General features: G+C 45.6%; 1 protein-coding gene across 1 annotated transcript in view; it reads left to right on the top strand.

Annotated features, from left to right (window-relative positions):
• The window catches only part of LOC138262468 (uncharacterized), a 94,388-nt gene that overhangs the window by 51,050 nt on the left and 15,688 nt on the right, over positions 1-27,650 (top strand). The window contains exon 3 of the mRNA XM_069212362.1: positions 17,669-20,038. Coding sequence (XP_069068463.1) covers positions 17,669-20,038 — 2,370 coding nt within the window. The remainder of the gene's footprint in view (positions 1-17,668; positions 20,039-27,650) is intronic.

Below are 27,650 nucleotides of genomic sequence, written 5' to 3'. Positions count from 1 at the left end.
CTGCGCTGGGGCGGCACCGGTGGAGGAGGGACCCATTAGCGTGCCAGCGCTGGCCAGACGAGCGCTGAGTGGGGCGACGCAAGGGAACCCCAACGTGTTGCCCCAACCGGACCCGATACTGCCTGGGTGGATCTGGGCGAGCACCCGGCCTCATTGTGGGCGTGCCCCACCTCCGGATCAGTGGAGCATGCAGACCTGGCGGAGGACCGCAGACGCTGCACATCTCCTCATCGTTCTTGCGGGTGCTCGTGCCGTGCCCCCACCGCTTGGGGGGCCTCCCCTCCGGGGGGGCGGCGGCCCGCACGATCTACCCGGCTGGGCCTACTGTGGCCCCACATACTCACGCTGTACGCCGAAGCTGCTGGTTGGCCCCTGGCCGGTGGTCCCGGGGCGTTTAGGACACTGCACTGGTGACCGCTGACTACCCGCAACGAGCTGGTCAAAGAAGGCAGCCGACCTCTCCTCTTACCGGGGTCTCTACATATAGTACTTACAGCACACGCTCTGCAGACACCGAGAGGGACTTCCATCAGCGGGTACATCCAGCAAGATGACGAACTACTATGCAGAGGTGAGCAGAGTTGTTAAAGGCGCCTAAAACTGGAAATTACTGGATCATCTGATAATGGCAGGGAGTGCTCCACCTTGAGCTGGTTGCGTCATAACTGAGAAAATACTACCTCACCTATTACCTGCCTAGAAACGTTTTGCGACTCCTCTGGGCCTTGGAAGTACCTGGCGACTTCCCTTCGCTCCGGCGCTGCCTGCTCTTGATGTTGCATATCGATTTCACGGAACTCCACACCGCTGCCTCTGCTCACTGCTTTGCTTCCTCCGGTGCTCTTCTTCATTGCTCCATTATATCCCTCCCCGGGCGGCAATGATGGGCAAACCTAAGGCGCCCAGGGCTCCGGGACCTGAGCTGGATCTCGCCCCAAAGGAGGGGGGAGTCTTGGAGACCCTGGCACAACTAGACTCCACACTCAAATCCCACTCTGCCCAATTCGATAAGGTTCTACAGGCTATTCTCGACACCAAAACGTCCTTGGAAACCAGAATCGACACAATTGCCACAGACGTTACCCTACTTCGGGCCGACCATCGTAAATTGGCTGATCGTGTGGAAGAAACTGAATCCTCATTGGCAGTTCTCTGTCCGACGGTGCAAGACCTGCATTCCCAACTGAAACAAATGAAATTGGATCTAACCACCCTGCATAATCGCGCAGAGGACGCCGAGAGCGGGTCCCGTCGGAACAACATTACACTTGTGGGGTTTCCTGAACAGGTGGAAGCACCCAATACTGAACTCTTTGTGGAACAATGGCTGATTGACCAAATGCTAGACGGCAAGCCTCAAAAAAAATTCTCCGTAGAGAGAGCACACAGAATCCCCAGCAGGGCCCCCCGCCCGGGGGCGCCGCCACGACCCATTATCGCCCGATTATTGAATTTCCGCGACAGAGACTTAATTCTACTGTACAGCGATCTCGCTCCCACGGCCCATGGCAGTACGAAAATGACGCAATATCAGCATATCCTGACTTTACAGTCGAAGTACAGGCGAAACGTAACTCCTTCACCAAAGTAAAACAACACCTCCGGGAACTAAATTATAAATATGCGCTCTTATTCCCAGCTAAATTACGGGTGATTGACGGTGAGGCCACTAGACTTTTTCAATCCCCGGAGGATGCGTGGACCTGGTTGCATGCAAAGGGATTGGTGCACTCAGCTACAGACACTCTGGAGGACGCCACTTGGTTGACCCCACACTCCAAACGACGCAAGCGGAAATCAAGTAAAGCTGGACCCTCTCACGCTCAAGCAGTCACTGAACGAGAGAAAGCGATACAGGAAGCAGCGCACTTCTCTCACAACTCCTTTTTGCCCTTATCCAACAAGTTCCAGTTCCCCTCTGATTCAGATACTGGAGCCAAGTCGCCTTCCAGGACTTCTGGCTATGAACGTGCCCCCCTGATAACTCCAAGACTGGCTGATGATCTTTGACACACCGCAATCTATGGCTCCTAAATATTGGTGATGTTTGCCCCGTGTCTCCATATTAGTAGCGCTTCTTATCTCTCTCGTGGCCCCAGGGCGCAATTGTATGAAGCTATTCCGGGGTCCCTGGGATGCTCTTTATTGTATTTCGTGATACATACAACCCCCCCTGACCACAGGGGACACTGTGGATATACTATCTCTTAGTCAGAGCTGTTTCATATAAAGTATTACGTGCTTTTGTTCCCTTGTTATGGGGTTATGGCATGCTATCTGTTACGATACAGGCCTGGGATCCGGGAGTTGTTCCAATGTTTTTTGTGGTTAGAGCCTGTTTGGTGTTAGACATGAGGGGGATCGCTTCCTTTTGGGGACTCCGGAGGGGGGGAGGGAGTATTGTTATGCTTTTACACTCCTACTCCCTATGACTACGGACTATAACATATTAACCTGGAATATCCGAGGATTAGGTAATCCCATAAAAAGATATAGAATATACACTTACCTCCGACGGCGCCATATCCATATCGCCTGCCTGCAAGAAACACACCTGTCTCACGGTGAATTACTTAAATTGCAGCGGCGCTGGAAGGGTCAAGTTTTTGGTACTAGCTATTCCGCGTATGCCAGAGGCGCCCTGATATGGCTCGCGCCGGAAGTACCATTCACTAAAACCAGATCTCATGTGGATCGGGAGGGCCGGTATGTCATATTGGGTGGCCTCCTAAATGGGCGCCCTATACTCTTGACTTCTATATACGGCCCTAACACCCTGCAAGGCACATTTTTCGATGATTTAACTCCTACCCTATTGTTAGATCCCAATACTCCTAGTCTATGGGGGGGGCGATTTTAACTGTATTCAGCACACTGCAATGGATCGCTCGACTCCTCCCATGCCAAACACCCCTGGTCTCCTAGCCACTAAACATTTTCAACGCTGGTCACACACTATGCACTTATCCGACATATGGCGTCCACACCACCCAGACGATAGGGAATATTCGTATTATGCCCCTAGCTACCGTATACACACTAGACTAGATTATATTTTTTGTAATTCCCTATTGTGGCCACACATCCGTAGCTCTGAATATCTGGGTAGAACTTGGTCGGACCATAATCCCCTCAGAGTGTCGTTCCAATGGGGGCCAACCAGACCGCGAATCCCATTGTGGAGGCTGCAAGTGGCAGCTCTTCAAGACACGCCGTTTAAAACTCAACTTGGTACCACCGTTACAGAATATTTTAAACACAATGAATGATCCGTTGGGGACCCTAGAAAAGAATGGGATGCTATGAAAGTTGTGATTCGAGGCCAAGGCATGGCCTCCTCCTGGGGAGCAAGATCGGCCCTTACTCACAGTATAGGGAAGCTTGAACACGAAATACGGCAATTGGAAGTTGCAGCTGTTACTGACCCTTTCGTCCGTCAATGTCTATCCAAGCGGCGCCGCCAACACCGGGAGGACTCCCACAGACTCGGCAAATTAGATTATAAGACATACTCTCTGCAACAACACAGAGAGGGTGACAAACCAGGACGTGTATTAGCATGGTTACTGCGTTCTGAGGTTCCACGAACAGTACTAGGTGCAATCCGTAATGAACATGGTAGAGTGGTCAATACACAGGAAGCAATTAACGCAACCTTCGCTCATTATTATAAAAATCTATATACAGCACGGCTGACCCCTCCCACGTTTGATCTTCACCCGTTATTAAAGAATCTTCGGGTGCCCTCCTGTACACAACAACAGAAACAGGACCTAGACCTCCCACTGCACACAGATGAGGTGAACCTCGCAATACAACAGATGGCTAGGGGGAAGACTCCAGGCCCAGACGGTCTCCCCGTAGAGTTCTATGCCTCTTATGGGACCACTCTCGCACCCAAATTATTGACTTTGTACGAGACATCGTACCAGCAGGGTGCACTCCCCTCAACATTGAACGAAGCACTCATTGTGGTCCTTCCAAAGCCTGGTAAGGATCCCCTTGAAGTGGGTTCATATCGTCCCCTCTCCATGCTCAATATTGATTATAAGATCCTTAGTAAACTATTGGCCAACAGGTTGCTCCCCTTACTTCCCTCCTTGATTCATCCCGACCAAAATGGTTTTGTCCCTCACAGAACTACTTATGGTAACGTTAGACATCTCCGCCACCTCATTGATACACTGTCCGGGGGAGACGGCTGCCCAGTGGCAGTGTCTTTAGACTTTGAGAAGGCGTTCGATACTTTGGGATGGCCATACTTATTGTGGGCACTGGGGCGCTTTGGTGTTGGTCCCCAAATGTTGCGATGGATAAAACTTCTCTACACAGCTCCTTGTGCTAGGGTTCGTAATGGGCACTGCGTATCTGAGTCCTTCCCCATTCAAAGGGGGACCCGTCAGGGATGCTGCCTATCACCGATACTCTTCGCCCTGGCGATGGAACCTCTTGCTACACGATTACGGCAGGAGGAAACCGCGTGGGGCTTGTGGGCCGATGGTAACTGGCACATTACTTCCTTATATGGTGATGACATACTAATTTATCTACGCGATAGGACTGCTGCCCGAGCCGATTTATTCCTACTATTAGACCAATTCAGCGAGTTGTCCAGCCTCCGAGTGAACTGGAGTAAGTCCTGTATGTTCCCCCTATGCAAAGAAAGCAACGCTGCAACCTGGACATCTCCTCAGGATAGACTTCCGTGGGTGGCAAACAGCTTCCGCTATCTCGGTGTAGATATTTATCACACCACTATAGATTTTGTAGAAGGCAATTATAATAGAGTGCTCTCTTCCATTCGTGGGCCCATGCCCTTCTGGCTGCATTTGCCTCTCTCCCCAATGGGTAGGTCGGCTATTGCCAAAATGCTAATACTTCCCCGGTTCTTATATCTCTTCCTGGCCCTTCCATTCTTCCCGGGGCGACCTTTTTTCGCAGCAGCACGCAGTTTATTGACCTCTCTCATCTGGGGCTCGGGCCGCAAACGGGTCTCTCTCGATATATTACACCATCCAACTCATGATGGGGGTATGGCGATTCCTGACTTGTGCCGTTATTATGCTGCGGCTCAACTCCACTGGCTTATGACGTGGCTATCAGAGACCCCTTCCATAGAAGGGACCATGATTCGCCAGATGACAGGTGGCGTGGGGGTACTGCATTGGCTCTTTGACCCTTCCTCAGCCCAGCATACGTGCGGGCCTGCTCCTTCGCACGGCGAAAGCCACCTGGGTTAAGTTTATTCACAGACGTTGACAGCAACTTCCCTACTCCCCGGAGCTCCCAATCTGGGAACTGCCCCAGATTCATGACCTCCAGCGACATATGATTTTCATATGTGGCGCGAGGGAGAGTTGTCCCACGTCGGTGAGTTGTTTCAAGATGGGAAACTACATACTTCCCAGACACTCAGTACCCTCTACCATCTAGATCCCGGACAATTCCTAGCCCACGCAGCTCTACAAGCTGTAGTTCGACAAATGTGGTCCTTTGGTTCCTTGGAACCCCCAACACACGCCATACTTCACCATTTACTGACTAGGATGGGGGAAAGGAAAGAAATCACTAATTTATATGCCCTATTGAGAGACACAAATGTAGTTCCCCATTCTCATAGTAGAACTAGATGGGACCAGAGCCTGGGAGTGACCCTCACGGACCCCCAATGGAAAATGGCCTTACAACAAGTCAAATACGTATCGCAGAATGCCAGACTGAAATTTACACACTTCAATTACATCCATCAAACTTACCTGTCCCGCCACAGACTACATCGAATATTTCCAGGAGCTCTCTCGGTATGCCCACGATGCACCCAAAACAATGCCACCTTCCTACATATGACATGGGAATGCGCTGATATATCCCTTACCTGGGCACACGTTTTGCGGCATGTTTCCGATATTGTAGACGTCCCCATCCCGTTAGACCCACTGCTATGCCTCTTAGGGATAACCCGCAGGTCCAAATTGTCCAAGTATTATTTAAAGTTTGTGTATCTCGCCCTTATCCTCTTTAAACGCTTGATTGCTATGAACAGGAAGGCCCCGAAACCTCCTGACATATCGAAATGGCTTCAAGGGGTGCTACACTGGGCTACGATTGAAGCACAAGCACTTGAATATGACAACCGCAAACGTGGGGGCGAAGGTGGGATTACACTATGGGACACTTACTTAGTGAAAGTAGAAGATAAATTGGCCGCTCCCGCCCCCATCGCCTCACCTTGTGCGGACACCTCATCCAACCCTAGCTAAATTAATCAAATGTGTCAGCTCCATGGTACCGACCCAATAGCAGCTCTCGCGCTCTGAACTCGCTGCCTCCTCACATCATTCCATCCCGATCTTACAATCACTGTATTGCATCATTCATTGTTTCCCTCTCTTCCCCCCCCGCCCTCTCCGATCGCGGTTGTTTCACGTTAAACTACTGTGCCCCCCTCGATGATGTACCTATCCAAATTGTGCGCCAATACACCTTCTCTTCACCAAGCAGCTCTCTATTGTTGTTTTCACAGTTTTTTCTTTCCGTTAGACCTTATTTTTCCTGCATTGGACTACAGTACACCCCATAATGTCTCTATTTATAGAATAGTGTATACTCAATTATTAGCTCATATATCTCTGACCTTCTCTACTATGTATGAATGTAATACATTATCTCTCACCATCTGAATCACGCACGATGCACCACCCCACTCATGCCCTACTATCGTTAACGGATAATGCCTGACTGGTGCAGATATGTTTTCCTTCTTCATAACTATAATCCTTATCCGCTGTGCGTGATTGTATAATAACCAGATAACAGATCACTTATACAAAGATGCTTCATTGTGTATGTTTTATTCAATTTAAAATACCAATAAACAGATTTAACAAAAAATTGAGGATGTACAAAGACTACCTAGCTGGAATGGGATTGTGTTCAAGTATCTTTTGATAAGCCATCTTTAGTGCAAAATCAATTTCTCATCACAGTGCTACAATGATTTATGTAAAAAACTAAATAAAAAATATAACATCAGATACAGAACGAGAAGGACCTAAAGATGAATAGACTTTAAAATTGAAATACCATTTGCCAAGACTTTAAAGCTGATTTGTGAAACAGAGAAACTTGTAAATTTAGGATCACTAGAGTCTCATTCCAAATAGGCTGTGTTATGATCTAAATAGATTAAGGCATTTTCAAAAGAATGGTGCAAAATATTAACTGAAAAATGCATATGATTACCATTTGATCATAACATGTCTGACTCTTCACATGTACTGGAATACCGTAAGTATAAAACTGCTCAACATTTTAGAAAGAAGATTTTCAGATGATGCAGATTTCGTAAATGTTGTTTTAAAAAAAATCAGATATTGCAATTAACAGTAGATGGACAATTATTTTTCAGTTGATTGTTTAAAAAATCCAGGAAATGTCTCTTTTGCTTGCACACCTAAAACAATATATGAGTTTAAAAACTGCTTAACATTCGGATGAAGCAGCTCACAGGGACCAATGTAAGGTATAAAGAGATGGAGAAGGAGGCTGAACCATGGTATTATATAAATAATCGAGTTCTGGTGGGAGACAGCCTCTGGGTGAAACATCTCCCAAAGTATGTTAGGTATGAGAATATGCATTAAATTCCACATTTTCACATGTATGGTATGAGAACGCTTGAGAATGTGCATTAAATTCCAAATGCTCTCATTTATGTAGGAAGAACATTATTTTCTAAGACAAACAATAGGAAATGAGAAATTCCACAGTAATGTTTGCCAAGATGGTAATTCCAAACAGAGGGTCTCTCATCAACATTTTTTAGTTACTCAATCCAAAATCAGGTCTTTTTCACCGATACAGATATAAATCTTGTGACTCTTCTTTGCAGAGCTTTTGTAGTGGCAGAAAAGAGAGGCCAATAGAAAGCAGCTCTTCATGTAGTTCATGTAAATATAGCTGATGTATATATTTGATGTGCTCAATGTCCATCTGTAAGATGGACATTATGAAAAGGATGCCACATTACCTCTTGCAAGTCTACTCACTGAACCCTGAATGATGTCATGGCGCACAAACACCTAGCGCCATGACATCATCGTCCATACCTCTCACTCCACCCATCCATGCACAATAACTGAACTCACATCACAACCAATCACCCACACACATACCATCCAAACCAACTTCCAAAACCATCACCACACAAACACAATTGCACACACAAATACAGACAGGGGCAAAAGTGAAAAATAGAAGTGATGCACCCACACAAGCACAGTACACATGCACAGGTGGGGAGAACGGTGCACATACCTGTGCACCTTAGGCAGCCATAGTGAAATCAGGACAACGTGATCAAAGTGCACCAGCTGTGCAGGTTGACCAGATACATTAAATGTAAAATATGAAAGGGGAATCCAGAACTATTTACAAATGGACCCATTGGACAGTTCTGAGGTCCATTACCATGCGGCCAAACAGTGACAACAAGGACCCAAATTGACTCCTGACACAACCATGGTCTCCACAGGGCAGAGGCATCGATGGGGCAGGCACCTCAGGATGCAAGGGGAGGGGTTGGTGGCGGGGATTCAGGTCATGAAGGGGAGGGTTGGGCTTTGGCTTTGGAGGGGGTGGCTTTGGCTTCGACTTGGATTGGCTTGGCCATAGATCTTGATGGAGAATGGTGGGTGGTACCGGGATCAGGCCTCTTGATATGTGTTTTCTTGGAGGGGTAAGTGGCATTGGAACTGGAAGGAAGGTCCAGGGAGGAACCTGAAGCGGAGGTACTGGGTTTGGGGAGGCCACTGGAATGTGCAGGGACAAGACCGGGTGGGCCAGGAGGTTCAAAGAGGTCAACGCAGGAAAGGAAAAAGTTTTTTAGGAGCACGGGGAGTGGCTGTGGAAACAGGCGTGGCCGTAGAGGTAGAGGGAGTGGTCGTAGGACGTGAAGGTGTGCTGGACGTGGATGCAGGAGGGTGCTCAGTCTGCTTGTGCATGGTGGATGAATGTGGGGTGTCTGAGTGGGTGCATTTATGTGTGTTGGGAGGAGGTGGGTGGAAAAGGGTGGGAGAGGACAAACAGGTCATGTGAATGTAAGTTGTGGTGGTGCCTGCATGTCTAGTGTGTGTGCTGCAGGTGTTTGTTATTGTTGTTGTGGTAAGTGCAGGAGTGGTGTCCGGGGTGCATGTCTGGGTGATTGCTGCTGCGGTGACTGTGTCAATGGGAGCAGGATCTGGGAGTGCAGATGCAGTGCTTGCGGTGTGTGTGGTGAGGTCAGTGTAAGGGAGGACGTGATGGGGGAGACAGTGGAGGATGTGGCTGTTGTGTGTGCATCTGTGAGTTGAGTGTGTGCATGGCTGCGGTATTGCTTGAGGTGCCTGTGTGTGTACTTGTGTGGCGTGTGTGTTGTTCACTGTGCATGCTGTTTGGCTTGTGTGCTTGGGATGGGAGAGGGGTGAGGGGTGCTGAATGGGGGACAGGTGGTTGGAGGGGGTTTGGGGGTACCAGGGACACTGGCTGCCATCAAAGTGTTGGCCAGACCCTTAAATGATCTCTGGAGGCCAGCCAAGGCATCATGAATGCCTTCCAGGTAGGCACTGCTCTGCTGCATCTGGGATGCCAGCCCTTGTATGGCATTCATGATGGTTGTCTGTCCCACAGAGATGGTCCTCAGGATGTCAATAGCCTCCTCATTGAGGGCAGCAGGGCTGACTGGGGCAGGAGCTGAGGTGCCTGTGGCGTAGGAGACGCCTACACTCCTGGGTAAGTGGGCACGGGCAACTCGGTGGGGAGCTATTGGGTAGGGGGAGGGTGGCGGATTAAGATGTCGTTGGGGTGATCCCAGAGGGGTCTGCTACCACCAGGGAGCTGCAATCGAAGGAGGAATACGAGTCTGATGTTCCAGTGGTAGTAGGTTCCCCCGTGGTGCTACCCTCACCCTCCAACCCACTGGTTTCCTCGTTGTCTGTGAACTGTGCCTACTGGGTCCTGTGGGCTGCAGCATCCCTACTCGCCGGTGCCACTGCTCCTTTGCCTGATGATGCTGATGCACACAAGGACACAAGAAAAGGGGGAGAGAGAGAAAGGGATGCAGTCTGTGAGCAACTCAACTATGATGCAGGTAGGCACACATGCAGTACACTCTCAGAGCTCACCTAACCATAGCCTTTGCACTACAGGAATGTACCACTGATAGGGATTACACCTGCCTCTTTGAAGAACACTACACTGACAGTGGTGCCCTACAGATTCAATGCACATGTCCTGCAACTCCAACTGAGGTATCCATTTAATGCTCAGATGTATTGAGTACCACTACGTCACTTAGCAAGACAACAAGAACACTACCTGACTGACTGTACTACACAGTTTCCACCTTACCTGGGTACACATGCTCCATACACAACAAGGTAACGTAACCCGGTCAAGAAGATGAATACCTGCATACCCTGACATCTATGAGTCACTGTAACAGCAACCTTTCCCCACATTGCCTAGCATCCCCCCAATACAGTTGGCATGCAGGACAGTGTGAGAACTCACCCCCATGTGGCTGCTGTGATGCCTTCACTTACCCATCCAAGGCGGGGTAGGTCACCACCAGTATGCAGGCCATTAGGGGGTCAGGGTCCGACGTGCACCCCTCCCTTGTTGGGAGGCCATCCCAAGCTGGGCCTCCGCAGTGTACCAGGACCAGCGTCTCAGGTCCTCCCACCGTTTCCTGCAGTGGGTGCTCCTCTGGCTATAGACCGCCAGGGTCCACACGTCTCTGGTGATGGCTCACCATAACCCCTTCTTCTGATTGGCACTGACCTGCTTGGGAGACCATATAGGAATACGCATTAATGTAGGCTGACCACATGCATGCTGACATAGGGTACAATCTCACTGACAGTAGACAACAATACATTCCAAAATCTTCCTACAGGGACACATTGATGGCCTACTCCACTACTCCTACATGCTTCGTAATACTACATTCACACACACATGCACCCAAGCAATCACACTCACTTCTAAGACACTGTGAATCCACTCACCTGCTCCTCTGGTCACCCATACAACTTAGCATGCAGTTGTGTGTGCATTGACATCATCCGTAATCTTTTGATGTGGTGACATATGTGTGTTGTCCCTCCCTAGATACCGACCCCTGCAGAGACTGAGGAATGCACCGGTGTATCAGCCCCTAGTTGACCTGGCAACCATGGAGGAACCACACATCATACTGACCTACCGTCTGAACTGGATGGCCATATGTGAACTGTGTGCCCAATTGGAGCCAGATCTACTGCCAGCTCTACGTAATCCCTATGCTATTCCTCCTACTGTGCAAGTACTATGTGTGCTACATTTTTTGGCCAATGGGTCATTTCAGGCGACAGTGGGATTGGCAGCAGGTGTGTCTCAGCCAATGTTCAGTAACAACTTAAGGGATGTCCTGACTGCCTTGCTTAAACATCTCCACAGCTACATCGAATCCCCCCAAACTGCTGACATGCCCACTGTGAAATGTGATTTCTGTGCCATTGCATGGATTACACATGTGACTGGGGCCATAGATGGCACCCATATTCCGTTGATTCCTCCCAGGGTTAATGAACAAGTGTACAGGAATAGGAAAGGTTTTCACTCCATTAATGCACAGGTGATGTGTCTTGCAGACCAGTACATCTCTCAAGTGATTGCCAAATTCCCTGGATAAGTGCATGACTGTTACATTGTGATGAACAGCAGTGTCCCACACCTGATGGCACAGCTACAAAGAGAGAGAGCCTGACTTGTGGGTGACAAAGATGGGAGTGCAGTAGCTAACAAACTGTCTTTCCCCTCTACACAATGCTTACATGTGCTATGTATACCCACTCTTCCCAGCTGATTCTCTCTATCCAAACATGTCCTGGCTGTTGACACCAGTGAGTTATGCCATGTGAGGGAGTGACATTCGCTACAATGAGGCACATGGCCGGACAAGAAGAGTTAGCGAAGGGACCTTCGGCCTACTGAAAGCAGGATTCCAGTGCCTGCATTTGTCAGGCGGATCCCTGTGCAACTCCCCAAACAAGGTTTGCCAGATCATCGTTACCTGCTGTATGCTGCACAACTTGGCACTAAGGAGGCATGTACCCCTGCTGGAAGAGAGGAACGACCTGATCCACTGGTGGCAGCTGAGGGGACAGAGGACAGCAATGAAGAAGGGGAGGATGATGTGGACTCCAGAACTCAGCTCATTCAGCTATACTTCCAATGAGTAGAAGGTACATTTTGCTTACTGTTTCCCACAACATTTCCTACGTAGAGTTGTGTCCACTTATAAGAATGTACAAACAGTGCTGGAGACACAGCAGTGTGTGTGGTGCAATGTGTGTACTGTCACATACCCCTTACTGCTTCATGTGTTTGATGACTCACAAAGGTAATTCACACACAGAAGTTTTGTTTTCCTGGATGTGTTTCCTGCCTTCACATATATGAACTGTTTGGACATGCTGCGTGGATAGAGAGTGTGGACCAGTTTTGCTGACAGTACTTGTGACTCCACATCCCCTCAGTACTTGCCCACCAACCTAGTATCCCTTGCAATGTGGGTGGAAGTCACCTCAACTGAAGTAGATGTCCCTACAGTTGTACTAATCTGCAAACCTGCATATTTGAGTGCATAACTGTTGTGTAGTGCAACTGACAAATGGTAATACTGGTCAGTCAAGAAGGGATAGACCTCTAGTAATCTGGCAATGATGTCCAACTTTGGACACAAAGCAGGTACATGTGTCATTGAACAAACTGTACCTAAATGTATGCTACATATGTGTTCCTCACAGGTCTACTATGGTGGGATACCCTTTGCTATGCCTTATACAGGGAGGATTAGGACATTCCTGGTGCAAGTGTCAGGGAGCCATTTTTCAGATTTGGAATGTTACATGCCTGCAGACATTCGCCCTAGCCAATTTCTGGTACTGTTTTAACATTTGACATTGAGAAAGTAGTACATCACATGCATACATTATGAATAGAGCACAGATACATTGAGTGTGAATGTACAATTTTAGTTAAGTATAGCAAAATAAGGGATGGGAATTTACAAGGCAATGGGCAGATGGTAGACAAAATAGTCAGTTTGGTGTTCACAGCTGTTGATAGCACACTTCCAGAGTACATGGGGCCATTGGGAAATGGAGCACAGACAGTAGATGGTCAACAAGGGGTGTCAGTGGCACACAAGGGAGACAGTTCAAGAAGCGATCACTTCCTGGCGGTGGGTTTGGTCATGGCTACAGTGTCTGCGGTATGACTGGTTGGACGGCCACGTTTGCGGGGGGTTCTTGGCAGCAGAGGAAGGTGTCATGTGAGTCACCTGGCAGGGTCACCAGTCCACTACCAGCAGCAGATGTGGAGGGCTGGGGTGTCTTGTGTCTTGTGGACGGGGCCTGCATGCGGGTGGAGATCTCACGCAGGACTCCAGTCATGTCCTGCAGCACCTCTGTGATGGACGCCATGGTGGCATTGTGGGCCTGCTATTGCTCCATGGCTACCTGATAGTGTTCATTCTGCAGCCCATCCTGTCCTTGGTGTGCTGGTATGCTGAGAAGATTTGGGAAATGGCTTCCTGGCCAGTCACTACCCTGGTCTGGCTCCCCCCTTGTCCCACAGATGGCCTCCCACTGGGCCCCCTATGCCTGTGACCCCGTTACAGCACCCCACTCCCACTTGCACCAGGACCTCCATCGTCTTGCCCTGTTAAAGGTGGTGACTCCGGTCCCTGTACAGGTGACCACACAGTGGCTGAGCTAGGGACACAGCTTTGGGGCCATTGGCTCACAACTGATGGTGGTGTCTGTGTAGTGGGGGTCTGTCTGGTGGGCTGGGTGGGGCTTCTGGAGGTTGCCTGACCAGAGGTTTCCGATGGGCCAGGATGCTCGTCCAGATCCAGACATCCCGCTGTACTGTCATCACTGGGGCCATTTTCTGCTGTGGGACTGGCCCTTCCTGGCACCTCCTGGCAGCTGCCTTGAGCAGTGTTACCTGTGGAGTAAAACAAATCAAATTGATTGGGTGTCCTGCAGAGTGTTTGACTATGCGTTAGCTGGGTGGAAGTAGTGCTCAACAGCTTCAGGGGTTATGGCATTGGCAATCAGTTAGTTGTTGATTGTGGACACTGCACATGTGTATTGCTTGCACACATTATCAGTGTCGTGTTTCCTTCTGTTTCTGTCCTCTGCCTGTCATTGCCATTTCCCTGTCAGCATCTGCCACCAGTTTCTTGTGCTTACATCCCCAGACATCTGCATGCAGGGCGCCCATTGGGATGGGTGCAGTGCATAGAATTAGTGGGATGGAAGATGCATTGTGGGACTTGTGTTTCAAGCATTACACAGAGGGACTGGTGGCTGTGTGCACATTGGTTGGGTAGATGTTAGTGGGGTGTGTGGGCATGCAGGGGTAGGTGGTTGATGGGGTGGGATGGATATGGGATAGGGCGTCTTGGGTTCGGTACAGGTGGAGGGGGTTACATGCCTTTCGGGTGCAGGTGGTGGGAGGGGTGTGTCATTGACTTACCAGAGTCCAGTCCTCCAGTGAGTCCAGTGAGGCCCTCAGGATGCAGGATAGCAATGATCTTCTCCTCCCACTCGATCAACTCGGGGGGAAGTGGTGGGGGACCACCGCCAGTCCTATGGATGGCAATCTGGTGTTGTGATGCCATTGCCTGGACCTTCCCCCCACCTCTTCCTGATGTCGTCCCTTGTGTGTGGATGGTTTCCCACTGCATTCACCCTGTTGGCAACCCTCTGCCATGCTCCATCTTCTTGGCTATAGATGCCTGCTGGACGTGTGCACAGAGCAGCTGTGGCTCCACCCTGATTATTTTGTCCACCATGGTCTGCAACTCCCTGTCAGTGAAACAGGGTTTCTTAGGGGGTGCCATAGTGAGTTGCGTGGGGAAATCTGTGCTGTGATGTGGTGATGTTGTTTGGGGTAGTGGAGTGTGTGATTGAGTTGGTGGCAGGTGTGGTGATATTTGAAGGTGCAGTTGTGGGATGCGTGGTTGTGTGTTTGTGAGTTACATGCGGTGTGTGGTGTGCAAAAAAAGTGACTTGAGATTTTGGGGTCTCTTTCCAGTTAGCTGGTAGTTGTGTGGCAGCAGGTAGAAATAGCTAGGGATTGTGGGTATTGTGGGTGTGTGTTTTATAGTGGGGTGTGTGGGTATGTGAAGTGTACGTGGGTGTCTCAGGTGTGGAGTTTTCAAATTGACCAATGAGGGGTGTTGTTGTTGAAGAGTCCATTTAGTGGCTGCGGCGGTCTGTACCGCCAATGGTGTACTGCAGTTGCACGACCAATGTGCTGATTTCTGACTCGTATTTGGGAGGGCGGTTTAGTTTTTGCTATGGCGGTGGCGGATTCTGTGCAGCCTGTTTCCCGCCATCGTTCAACCTGGCAGAGTCGGATACCTCGCTCTTGCCTGGACGATTTTGCCTTTGCGGTCGTATTACAGCGGTATTTTTCCCGCATCCATGCCAGTCTTTTGATGGCAGACTGCACTGTGGTTGGCAGTAATTACCACCAAACTCATAATGAGGGCCATAATGTATGCAAGGGGGGCATTCCCCCATTAGGAGGCACAGAAAAATGGTGCAGTGAAATTTACGAGATTTCACTGCTCTGTTTTTCCCATCATTTTTAGCACCTGCCCAAGGCAGGTGTTAAAGTGACACTCCATTTTTTTTCATTTGGCCTCCCCATGCTTTGCAGGATTAGTGCCATAATTTTTGGCACTAGTTGGCCAATGTTTCACAATTGCATAAAAAAGTTTGACGCTATTGTGCTAACGTGCACCATGGTGCAATGTATTGTAAATACAGCACTACCATGGTGATGTTAGGGCGCGCAGGGGGTCAAAGATAAGTGGTGCATCATATCTGATGCGCCACTTTCTTGTAAATATGTCCATTAGTGCGTGTAATGTGCGATGTGCAAGACGTTCATATCCTTAGCTTTTTAGTGTGAATGAGAATCTACACAAATGACAATCAACATCTGAGAAGGGTTTATTAGCAAAAGAAAAATCAGTTATCTGTCCAGTTGTCAGGTCAGGCCCACGAAAAACTAATACTGGAGCTGAAGCCCCAGTGTAAATCAGCAGGGCCTGTGCCCCTCCAAACAGGCAGTCACTGCTATGATCTGACAGCGATCCCTCAGCTGACTCTGTTAATGGAAGTCTATGACCCAGTGGTCCCTATACTGCAGGGCACCCGGTCAGTACGTCAGAAGGCGCACACTGTAGCGGAAACCGTCCAAACCCATAGTTTTCCTACTGCCCAGCATTGCCTGCAAGTCATTCCAGACTCAGACAAGAACCATATTCAGTGCCCACATGCATTTGTGCATGCACACCCCTGAGAGAAATTGAGGAATATTCAGGAGAGCTGCCATTTTCATGAATGTGGGTGATGTGTCCTCTTTGACTTTTTTGTCTTCATTTGTTTTCCTTACAGACTAGGCCTTATGAGACCCCTCATACAATTATTTGTATTGGGAATGTCTTAACTCTGTTGAAAAGTGTCTGCCTTGTGCCACAAAACCCTTTTCCTTTTCTGGAGTCGGTGAAAGAGGGTCACTGTAGGGCCAGTGCAGTAGAACTCCGAGTATCATGAAACGTTTCAGTTGCTTTTTTTTTGCTCCCCTTTTCCTAAAAATAAGACCATTTCTGATGATATATATTGGTATATATTGCTATCTGGCACCTTCTTGTGGCCGTGTGTGATGATGTCATAAGGCAGCTACCTACAGTGGCCTTAGCATCAGTGCTAGGCCCCTGTGTCCTACCTAGGAAGAGAAAATCAGAATGTGGCTGATTCTGAAAAGTGCTGTCTGTGAATGGAAAATGTTCACACAATTCAGGTTAATAGGTGATGAATATACAGGCATCTCTTTAAATACTCGTCAAATTGTGACATCACAGGTGCATCATAAGTATACTATGTTTATATGTTACATCCATATTAATAATATTATATAGTAAATTTGATGTTCTAATGTCACCTCCTCATGTATATGTAGGCATGATATTACATAAACTTGCACCAATGTAGACACGTTGTACCCAATGGCTAGTGAAAAGGTGCAGTTTAACACCAGTCAGTCAGAAGAAACATCGGTGCTATTTGTCTCCAGACATATCTCAATGTACCTAATTTGGCCACTCGAGTTTACAGCATATATAGCTAATCCGAATGAGACACGGATGATAAACAGGTAATCAATCAATCAATCAGGAATTTGTAAAGCGAACTAATCACCCGTGAGGGACTCAAGGTGCTGAAAAGGGGGGGGTAGAATGAGGGGGGAGGTGCTGCTACTGCTCGAACAGCCAGGTCTTGAAAAGGTCTTGAAAAGTTTCTTAAAGGTAAGGAGGTCTTTGGTCTGGCGCAGGTGGGTGGGAAGAGTGTTCCACGTTTTGGTGGCAAGGTGCGAGAATGATCTACCACGGATACAAGTGCCTTGCGATAGTTATCCTTCTAATTGGGCAATAAGTTGGGCAACAGATTAGATCTTCCAATCAGGCAGCAATTTGGATCATCCAATTGGACAATGAATTAGATTAGATTAGATTGTAAAGCAATAGTGAAGGATGAACTAATGTATAATTTCTTTATCTTTGTAGGACAAGGACCCAGGGGCGGCGTTCCTCTTCGCATCAACCAAAGATAGGGTTTATGACAAGAATTCCATATTTACTGATCTGGAGAAATACAAGCTTGGGTTCCAGCATGCCCTCAAACTAATGGGCTACAAATACAAGTGGGAAGTCAATACGTGCCTAGCAAACACCGCTCCCAGAACTCCTGACACAACACTTAACGTGTATACAAGCTACAACGACTGGCTAGCCAGTGAAATCTTCACCTATATCTTAAATGGAATGAGACTTCACTTTGAGTCTGAAGATTTTGATATCAAGGAAGATTACTGTTTGGATTCAGATCAAAAGGATGCAATGTACCGAGGCCTTGCGGCTTCTGTTGATGAGGTAGCCCTCTACGCAACTGGACTATCCTCTGTCGTTCTTTACACAGCTAGCCAAGAGGCAGCAAAGAGAAGAGAAATTATTTGTGGACCAAATGGTATTAGAGGTGAAACTGTGCAGACCGTTAACCCTCAAGTGTTGAAATATGCATCAAACCTATCACTGAAAATTGTCACAGAGGGCACAATGGAAGCTTCTAAGAACTTTTTGATGATTGAACCACCGGCAGAGCAGCCTGCCATTGAACCACCAGAAGAACAGCCTGCCTCTGAACCACCCGAGGAGCAACCAGCAGCAGAACCACCAGAAGAGGAGCCCACAGCCGAGCCACCAGAAGAGCAGCCAGCAGAGGAACCACCAGAAGAGGAGCCCACACCTGAACCACCAGAGGAGCAGCCAGTAGACAAACCACCAGAGGAGCAGCCAGCAGCCGATCTGCCAGAAGAGCAGCCCTCAGCCGAGCCACCAGAGGCTCAGCCAGCAGAGGAACCTCCCGGAGAGCAAACAGCAGAGGAACCACCAGGAGATCAGCCAGCTGTTGAACCACTAGAAGAGCAGCCAACAGCCGAACCACTAGAGGAGCAGCCGACAGATATGCCAACTGAGCCTCTACCTGCAGCACCACCAGTGGAGCCTCCTGTTCCAGAGGTAAAAGATAAGCCGGTAGATACCACATGCCATGTGCCGCCGGTGTCCCAGACAGTGCCCCAAGCAAAGCCACCAAGGGCAGAGCAAAAAGCTGCAGCACTTCCTTCTTCATTGTTGAAAGACTCCCCCGAGGGGCCATGCCCTGATAGTATGGTGGTGATGGTAAAGTACCTATTTCTTGAGTTCAGGCAGAGTGAGTGTGGCTGTTCACCTCCCACAGAAAAAGGGGGATTTCCTATGACAGAGTTTGACTTTGCTACTTTATTGAGGTGGGGAATAATGAGGTATGCCAGTGAGGTAGCTTCGCGGCTCATAGACTCAATAATGAAACATTTGTATGCCTCACTGCAAGGGAAGATTATGGATCGTGGGTCAGAGTGTAAAGTTGAAAGCCCAGTAAAAACTGCAAAAGACAGGCAGGAATTGGTGAAGTTATATGTGAAGCTGTATGCAGAAAGACTAAGTTTGCGGATACTCAAGGAAGTTATGGGTCCCTGTTATGAGAAGTACAAATATAATGAGTTCACCTTTCAGCCAACTCCATGTCCATCCAGGCCAATCACAGCCATTAAGAAAGAGGATCCAATAGAAGAGGATAAAGAACTACAGGCGGTGCTCCAAGTCAATGTCGAACCACAACCACCGGAGATTGTTCCCAATGTTGTGGAGTCAGAGCCTGATGTCATAGAAGTGATCCCAGAGCCCCCACCAGTGATCGTTATTGACGATGAGGAACCAGATGTTGTTGTTGACGTTCCCCCAGAGATCACTGTGGATGCTGATGCAAAAAGCATGCATGACTTCAATGAAAAGGTAATCGAGAACATGTTGTCACATGAAGCCTGTCCGGTCAAGCCTGAGGTACCTGCTTGTTCTATGGAAGTGGAGTATGTCCCTAAAGTAGCTATCTTCTCACTGGATAATCTGAAGAGCGAATTAGAACCTGCGATTAAATTCTATTGCTCTGCTGTATCCGAATTCATTAGGGAAAACCCTGGAGGAGTGATAGATATAGTAGCCAATCAGACGGGCATTCAGAGCATTGACATTGTCGTAGACCATCTGACAGAAACTGGAGTGACGCTGGATTCTATAATGGAAGCCCGTGCATTAGCAAGGCCTTGGTCGGCTAATGGGAGGTGCAAACAGATCCCGCCTGCTCCCAAAAAAGGATGGACAGTGAGACTAATTTCATCAAAGCGATCAGCAGAAGCTTCTGAAGTACTGGTGACAAATCAGAACACAGTCTATGATGAGCATGCCCGTCAGCTGCAGGCAGTCCTTCAGTGGGCGGCTGCCTCTGAGCTTGGAGTGCCCAAGATGTATTTTGCTGAAGCAGATGATAAAGTCCTGCTAAGGGTAAGCCACCATACATCTTACTCTTCACATTAAGTAAGGCAAGCTTTTGGTTGTTTTTTGAATGTTGATCATTTAGAACAACACCACTCATGAAAATGTTTTTATTTTAAGCTGCTAAGGAAATTGAGCTTTTAGAACTCTGTGCTGTAGTAGGTTACGAATAATACCAGTCATACCAAGCATTTTCTTAGTAATACATGTTTTGCTTGAGTTTAACAGGCTCGCGAGCATTCACCAAAACAATAATTTTAAACAATAATTCATTTAAAATGATTTTTTTGGTCTCTTCTCTGGTCCTGGAACAGATTACTCTTTTGTTCCAAGCAGTAATATAAGCTTTGTCAATCATTGTCCTTGTCCCTCCCTAAATACTTACTCATGTTGTTGTCAGGAATGAAGTAAAACCAAACAAATTCCCTTTCTTAGAATATAGAGCCAATGAGTAAAACTAATCTGTGTTCAATTTTCAAAACAAATGTGCATGATTCACACCAACAAAAGCCTCATGAGCTACTTCCTGTTTTACAAATGTGGCTATTCCAAACTGTTCAATACAGATGTTTTAGAAGTACATTAACATAGGGAAGTATATCCAAGCAACTCTGCATGCTGTATACAAGGAATGTAATTGAGTAAATAGAATAAAGTTGATAGGTGTCAATGAACAAACAAAGTTGTATTGACTTTGTTTGCCATACTTTCATACTTTCTGAAGCTGTTTTGCGAGTATGAGTAAAGAAAAACAATGTGAGCCAAATCTGCCCTTCAAAAAAGCCATTAGAGTAGTGACAATATTTTGTATTTCTAGGTCTTGCTAAAGAAGCTTTAGCTGCCTAGAGACCTCATGTCATCATTTCTTCAAAAGAGTCCAATCAGATGTACATAGAGAGAGTAGACATTGCTTCGGCACCCTTGAAACATTGACTTTCAGGATTTTTTCAAGGTTTTCCTTTGCTTGGAATGGCTATCCATCAATGTCATTCCCTTGTATAAATATTAATTTGCCCCACTTATGGTCCTATTAGGTTTTAGTACTGCGGCTCCGGTATTCCTTTTGTTACACTACAGCCATTGTGAACTATTTGATATATTTATTTTACTGACACAATAACATTTTAATTGCTGGCTTATGTTATTTAGGAAGCACTACTTACTTATTTCCTTTACATATTTATTTGTTTTACTTTGCTTTCATGAAAGCATATTGTTAGATTTTCACCTTTTTTGTTCACAAATAAAAGAGGCACAAATACATAGGCTGTTCTCAAAGATACAATGAAAATACTACTCCTTTGACAAAAGTACCTTCAATGCAATATTGTGCTGTGCATGCATTTCAAAAGTTCAAACTCTCACTCCTTTTAATAACACGTTTCTTTGGGGGTACAGCTTAACTTTGCCATTGAAGTCTGTTCAGGAAAGGAGCACTTTTAGAGCTGTATGCTTTAGGGTTTGCTTCCTCCAAGTGTTTTGCCTTACTCCTCCATTTTTTGCTGATCTTGTTTTGCCTTTGGACTCTGAACACTTTGCCACTGCTTACCAGTGCTAAAGTGCATATGCTTACTCCCAAAAACACAGTAACGTTGGCTTACACCCAATTGGCACATTTAATTTATGTGTAAGTCCCAAGTAAAGTGACTCTACATTAACCCAGGGCCTGTAAATTAAATGCTACTAATGGCCCTGTAGCACATATTGTGCCACCCACTTAAGTAGCCTTTTAAACATGTCCCAGGCCTGTTGTTGCAGCTTGTGTGTGCAGGTTTAAACTTCCATTTTGAACTGGCAAAATAAACGTTTTGCCAGGCCTAAACCTTCTTTTTCTGTGCATATAAGGCAGGCTAGGCCCTACATAGTCCATAGTGCAGGGACCAGTGTATTAAAAAAAAACCTTGTACATGCACTTGTAAGTTTTATATGTCCTAGTAGTGAAAAACCTGTTTTTCACTACTGCAAGGCTTACCTCTCCCATGGGATAACATTGGGTTGTCATTTTACATTTAATAAGTGACCACTCGCAATTGGGAGCAGGCAGGAATATTGAGTTTGGTGTCTAGAGAAATGTAATTTAGAACCCCCTTCAATGGTAAAGTTGGATTTTAAATCACAATTCTGAAAATGCCACTTTTAGATAGTTGTCAGTTTCTTGTTCTCAACATTTGGTGCCTGCACCCTGTATTCTGGGTCACATGACTAGGTGTAGCTGGTAGTTGGTCATTGTGTATTGCTCCCAGACAGTGCAACAGTGGGGGATAGGTTTTATAAAAAATGCTGGGTGTATTGTTCCCAAAATGTCCTTAATAATCAATAGTAAAAGTACAAATCTTGATTTGAATTCAATTCCATTATATGATCTTTGTCACAAAATACAATCTATAGATTTTCACAGAGAGTTCTTTTATTAATAATACATTATTCAATTATTTTAACATCATACAGAACGTTTTAAAGATATTAAGAGTATATAATATATCCAAAATGATCTCTGATGCATTTATTTCCCAAAGTTTTTTGGGATCGGAGTCTTTCCAATAATAACTGATGTATTTGTTTCTCACAGTCTTTCCAGTAATTACTTTGTGATTCTAATATTTCCATTCCTGAGATTATTTCCAGTTGTTCCATTGTTTGGGAGCCAACCACAATTTCAGATATGTTTTATTCCCAATCCTGATATTTGTATCTGAGTTGAGATATTATGGATTGTTAATTGGATTGGGAGGCAGCCAAATAATTACTTTATAATCCTGATATTGTTTTTGAATTGTTTCCAATTCTCTCTTTTTGAGATTCAGCCAACATGTGTTTCACCCCTAGGTGGCTTAATAGCCTGGTCATTTTTCAAGGCTGCAGTATCAGGGAAGAAAATTATTCTCAGAAGATCTCTATTTAAGATAGTACCCTTAAGCGAGCCCACCTAGCTGTGAAGATCATTACAACCAAGTGATATACACACCATGTGTTCCTATTAGGTCACCCCATGTTATATCAAAGTGTGATATCATTTTTCTGGTGCACTGGCCTGCTAAATCTATTTATTATTATAGTTGATGTCACTGTTCTGTCTTAAAATTTTGTTGTCTCTATTAACAGTAATAATTTATTTAGAATATACCTCCTACTAGTAGGTAGTTTGTTTAAACATCACATTGCAGTTACCTTTTGCATTTATAGTTCGGGTGATGGGACAAAATCAAAATTAGGCCCCTAGTCTCTAAAAATGAAGAGCAGTCTATAATTAAAAAAGGTGGAATATGTTATGCTATTTATGTATATCGAGGAAGGTCATAAGAACTCATTGAATTTTACAAAGCAATTTCAAGCTGTGCTCAATAAGCCTCTGAATACATTTCACTTACGATACAGAGGTGAGTGTTTTTAACAGTTCTTTTATAGCCTGCCATAGCAGGCTATACCTACCAGTAAAGGCCTGCCTCATTGTTAAAGGCCCAAGATGAAGGCAAGGGACTTTAACAAGGAAGAGGGATTTTAATGCCAGTATAGCCCAACTACGGAGAGTTATAAGACCACTAGAACATTCAGCTACTAGAAGGAAGAATGTTCTAATAAATAAAACAAAGGCCTCACTGAGCTTGAGAGGATTAAAATCCCCTTGGGCTCCGTAGGCCTTTGTTCACAGCAACAGCTGTGATCAACATTGGAATGTTGGAGCTCCGGGCTTCGGGCTTCTACCGGCCATTAGAAACCTGGAGCACTCCATTGTTTTCAATGGAGCTCCCAGCATTCCAATGTTCTAATAACAATAAAGGCCCTAGTTAAAGGATAGATTTTTAGGTACTTACTCGTCTTTGGCTAAATCCCTCATTGTTCCTCAGTCACTACGATTTCTGCCATCGATGGGCTGTACGGTGTCTTATGAAATCCCCATTTTGAACTGTAGCAAGGGTGGGAGTCCTTCCTTCAAGTTGTTACCTGTTCTGTCATATCCCATTCATATTACAGTGGCTGCTATATTGAAACTGTCAAATTCCATATCACAGAGTCAATACATTTCAAAATAAGGACAATATAACAGGTCTAATTTTCTAGTTAAATTTTCTATCAAAATTTTGAAGCTACTGATTAGTCTCAGCTTAAATGCCCTCTAATACTCGCACGTTACAGTGTTCACAAACAGCATCATTTTGGAGGGGAGAGGGGGAAATAGTATTTTTTCTGTTATTGACCATGTTTTTTGCTTGCAAGAATATTTTATAAAACTCATTATAAGATTCATGCCTTATATTAGGTTTTTAGGTAGGATCTCATTACGAGTATTAACAGAGAGATAAGTAGTTATTTGAAGTTTCTAGGTTTTCTGAACTAGATATTTGCTGGCGCAATTCCCAGTACCTAAACTAATAGGGTGTGGATGTCAGGTAACCTTTGTATCCATTTTTATGTGTTAATCAAATTATTAATCTGAGAGCAGAAATAGAGTCCACTACATTAAAATCTATTTATAAATCAGTATACTTGTCTTAATGAATGTATATGTACTGCATTGGCAAATATTCATAACAGCATTTTGTCCACACTGTGTATATATTAAATTATCCGTTGGATGACTTTACCTTCATAATACAATGAAACCTAATAATTACATAATATATACATCTTTTTACATATCAGAATAGTGGTTAACAGGATGGGCGATCTCTGACTTCTTAGTGGGGGCAAAGTTGTCACCGACCACATTTGAACATCACAAAGGCTCTGCCTAAGCACACTCACAAAGGGTTTGACACTAGTGTTTTATGTCCCCAGCTTGGTCAGAGAGACAAGAAGTTCCAACCACCTCTAGGGGGTGAAAACCTCCAGAACCTTCTTTCACTTCAAAGCTGACACCAAGTATATATATTGAACCCTCAGATGAAACACTTCAGTGCTCCTCTGGACCAGTGGATACTAAGGAAGCATAACTGCTGTGCTACTCTGCTGCCAGAAGGACTGTTCCTCTGCTGCCCTGCTGCCTGCTTACTGAGAGTAAGCATGGACCTGCACCCTTCATTCCAGGCTGAGTGACTCCAAGGGCCAGCTGACTGACATTCTGTTCTGAGCTACAAGGACATAACAAGCTCCAGAGGCCTTCCTGCATCTGCCCAGCATACCTGCTGCCTGGACCTGCAACCGAACCTGCCTGAGCCCTGTTGGCCTCTGCTGTTGTAAGTTCCTGATGCCAAGAGGTGCCCCTCAGGTCCTGGACCCTTAGGCCCATATTTATACTTTTTTAGCACCGTATTTGCATCATTTTGTGACGCAAAAGCAGCTCAAACTTCCAAAATATAATTGTATTTTGTAAGTTTGCGCTGATTTTGCGTCAAAAAAACGACGCAAATGCAGTGCTAAAAAAGTATAGGTATGGGCCTTAGTGTGTGATCAGTTGAGCCCCCCTTCACAACTGCAAAAAGGCCTGTTCGTGTGAAGACCTTCCCGCCCATGCTGCCCGCCAGTGCGAAGCTCCGGTGTACCTGACCCTTGGCAATACAGTGGCCACCATCCGTGACACCCAGCCTGCTCTTCACGCTACAGCAATGACCATCCACAGTGCTTTCCCTGCTCCTCGCGGACCCTCCCTCGCAAATGGAACTATTCACACTGGACCTTTGAAGGTAAATCTTTTTGTGGGACTAACCAGGTCCCTATATCCATCCCACGCTCCATCATAGTCAGCCTAAACTTGTGACTTTCACCCAGTGTCGCACAACCAGGTAACTGTGAGTAGCGCTTTGCACTTTTTGTACTGATTGGATTTCTGTCATTTTGGTCGCAAATAATTTATTAAGTGTTACTCTATGTTTCTAAATTGGTGTGGGATTTTTCTTGTGTTGAGGGATGAGCACAGGTTATTATGGGGTTTGCTTGTAGTTCACCCAGACAGGAATTGTGGTTGCTGCTTGAGTAGGGTTTCACCCTCCCCACCCCCCCCCCCCCCCACACACACAAGCAGTAACCCAATTTGCCACAAGCTGCACTTTCTGTGGAACACTAAGCTTCCATACTGTTGAAGTTCAAGATGTTCCTTCATTGCTACCTAGGATAGCTGGGGGTGCAACAAACACAAAGTTGCTCAACTATTTGCAAACACTTCCAAAAATCAAGACCTATTGGATGTGCCAATGCTTTCTTTTATAATGATTATGTAAGATTCTTATAAATTCACATATTTAAAGTGGAGAAGGATGTAGAAGCAGTTTAAGTTAAGAATGTTAAAGAACAATGTTAAAGAGTTCTTGTAAGAAAATAGCGTGGGCCATATTATGAGATGGACTCTAATCCCATTTGCACCTGAATCCGGATTTGAACTCATATACTAAGGCCCAGATTTAACTTTTTTGCCGCCACATTTGCGTCATTTGTTGATGCAAAAGCGGCACAAACGTACAAAATATAATTGTATTTTGTAAGTTTGCATTGCTTTTGCGTAAAAAAATGACGCAAATGCAGAGCTAAAAAAATATAAATATGGGCCTAATTGTCCAATGCCTGTTTTTTTTTTCTACCCAACTTTTAGAATATTAACCCAGGCGTACATTGAACAAGAGCACGTATTTCATGATTATATACCTCATAACAGTGGACATGTGCAACTATGGTGCACTTGCCTATTCAGAGTTCCACAACTTAGAGTGATCCACAATTTGCACACCTGCTAAATAATAAGCAAAAAGTAGATAAACCGAGAAATAGCTCTGCACTCTCACACACAAAAGTCAGTTTATCTAGCTGACAAAAGTTATATGTAATCCGTAGGGGGTCGTGGGAAATAAAGCCCAACGAATAAGAAAAATTCATAGAACAGACTCAACCACAAAGATGAATTTCTGGTTAACTGTTTCTGTATTTTTTGTTGATTCAAATGACCATTCATAATATATCAAATCATAAGTCTTGTTTCGTAATCATAACAGTACTGATATTATTTCACAATTTACACAATGGTCAAAATTTTCCATAATTTACATTCATTTGAAAATGTCTTTGAAGGATCAAATATCCAGACAAATGAAATTTCACAAGCATCCCATTGAAGTAGCAATCCCAGCACTGAAGTAGTCAACACGTGTTTCATGGAATATCCACTTCTGTGATGGCTAAACATAATGAAGAAAAAATGAAGAAAAACAAAAAACAGAAGAAATAACATGAATTGCCTATAGATACTAAATTGAACTCAGTTACAGAAAACACCATGAGCCAAAAACCTTGAAAAATGAAAAAAGATATATGTGTCGACTGTAATAGCATGGCATGGAACAACAGACAGCAGCTTAGGTAGAGGAAAGACAAACAGACACATTTACATACAATCAATATAGGAAATAAATAATTATGAACAAAAAGTTACCCTTCAAGAAAAGCGGACTCGAACATCCAGTGAGCTAAAGAGGAAAACACTTACCTCATACCATTATGATGCTCCAATGAAATGACAAAAGAAATCCAATGCATTGACTGGCAAAACAACAAGCTTGTGCACCATCTATAAGCATTTATAAATCAACCAACTAAAATCAGTAACAAAACATGAAAGTGAAACAATAAATACCTGAGCAAAATTGTGGACAAAAAAATATATAGTCCTACTAAAAAATAAGCAGGCTCAAATACC

Source organism: Pleurodeles waltl, chromosome 10 (assembly GCF_031143425.1).
Source record: "Pleurodeles waltl isolate 20211129_DDA chromosome 10, aPleWal1.hap1.20221129, whole genome shotgun sequence".
NCBI classification, from domain to species: Eukaryota; Metazoa; Chordata; class Amphibia; order Caudata; family Salamandridae; genus Pleurodeles; species Pleurodeles waltl.
Note: the sequence above shows the minus strand (reverse complement) of the source record. Positions and strands in the feature narration are given on the sequence as shown.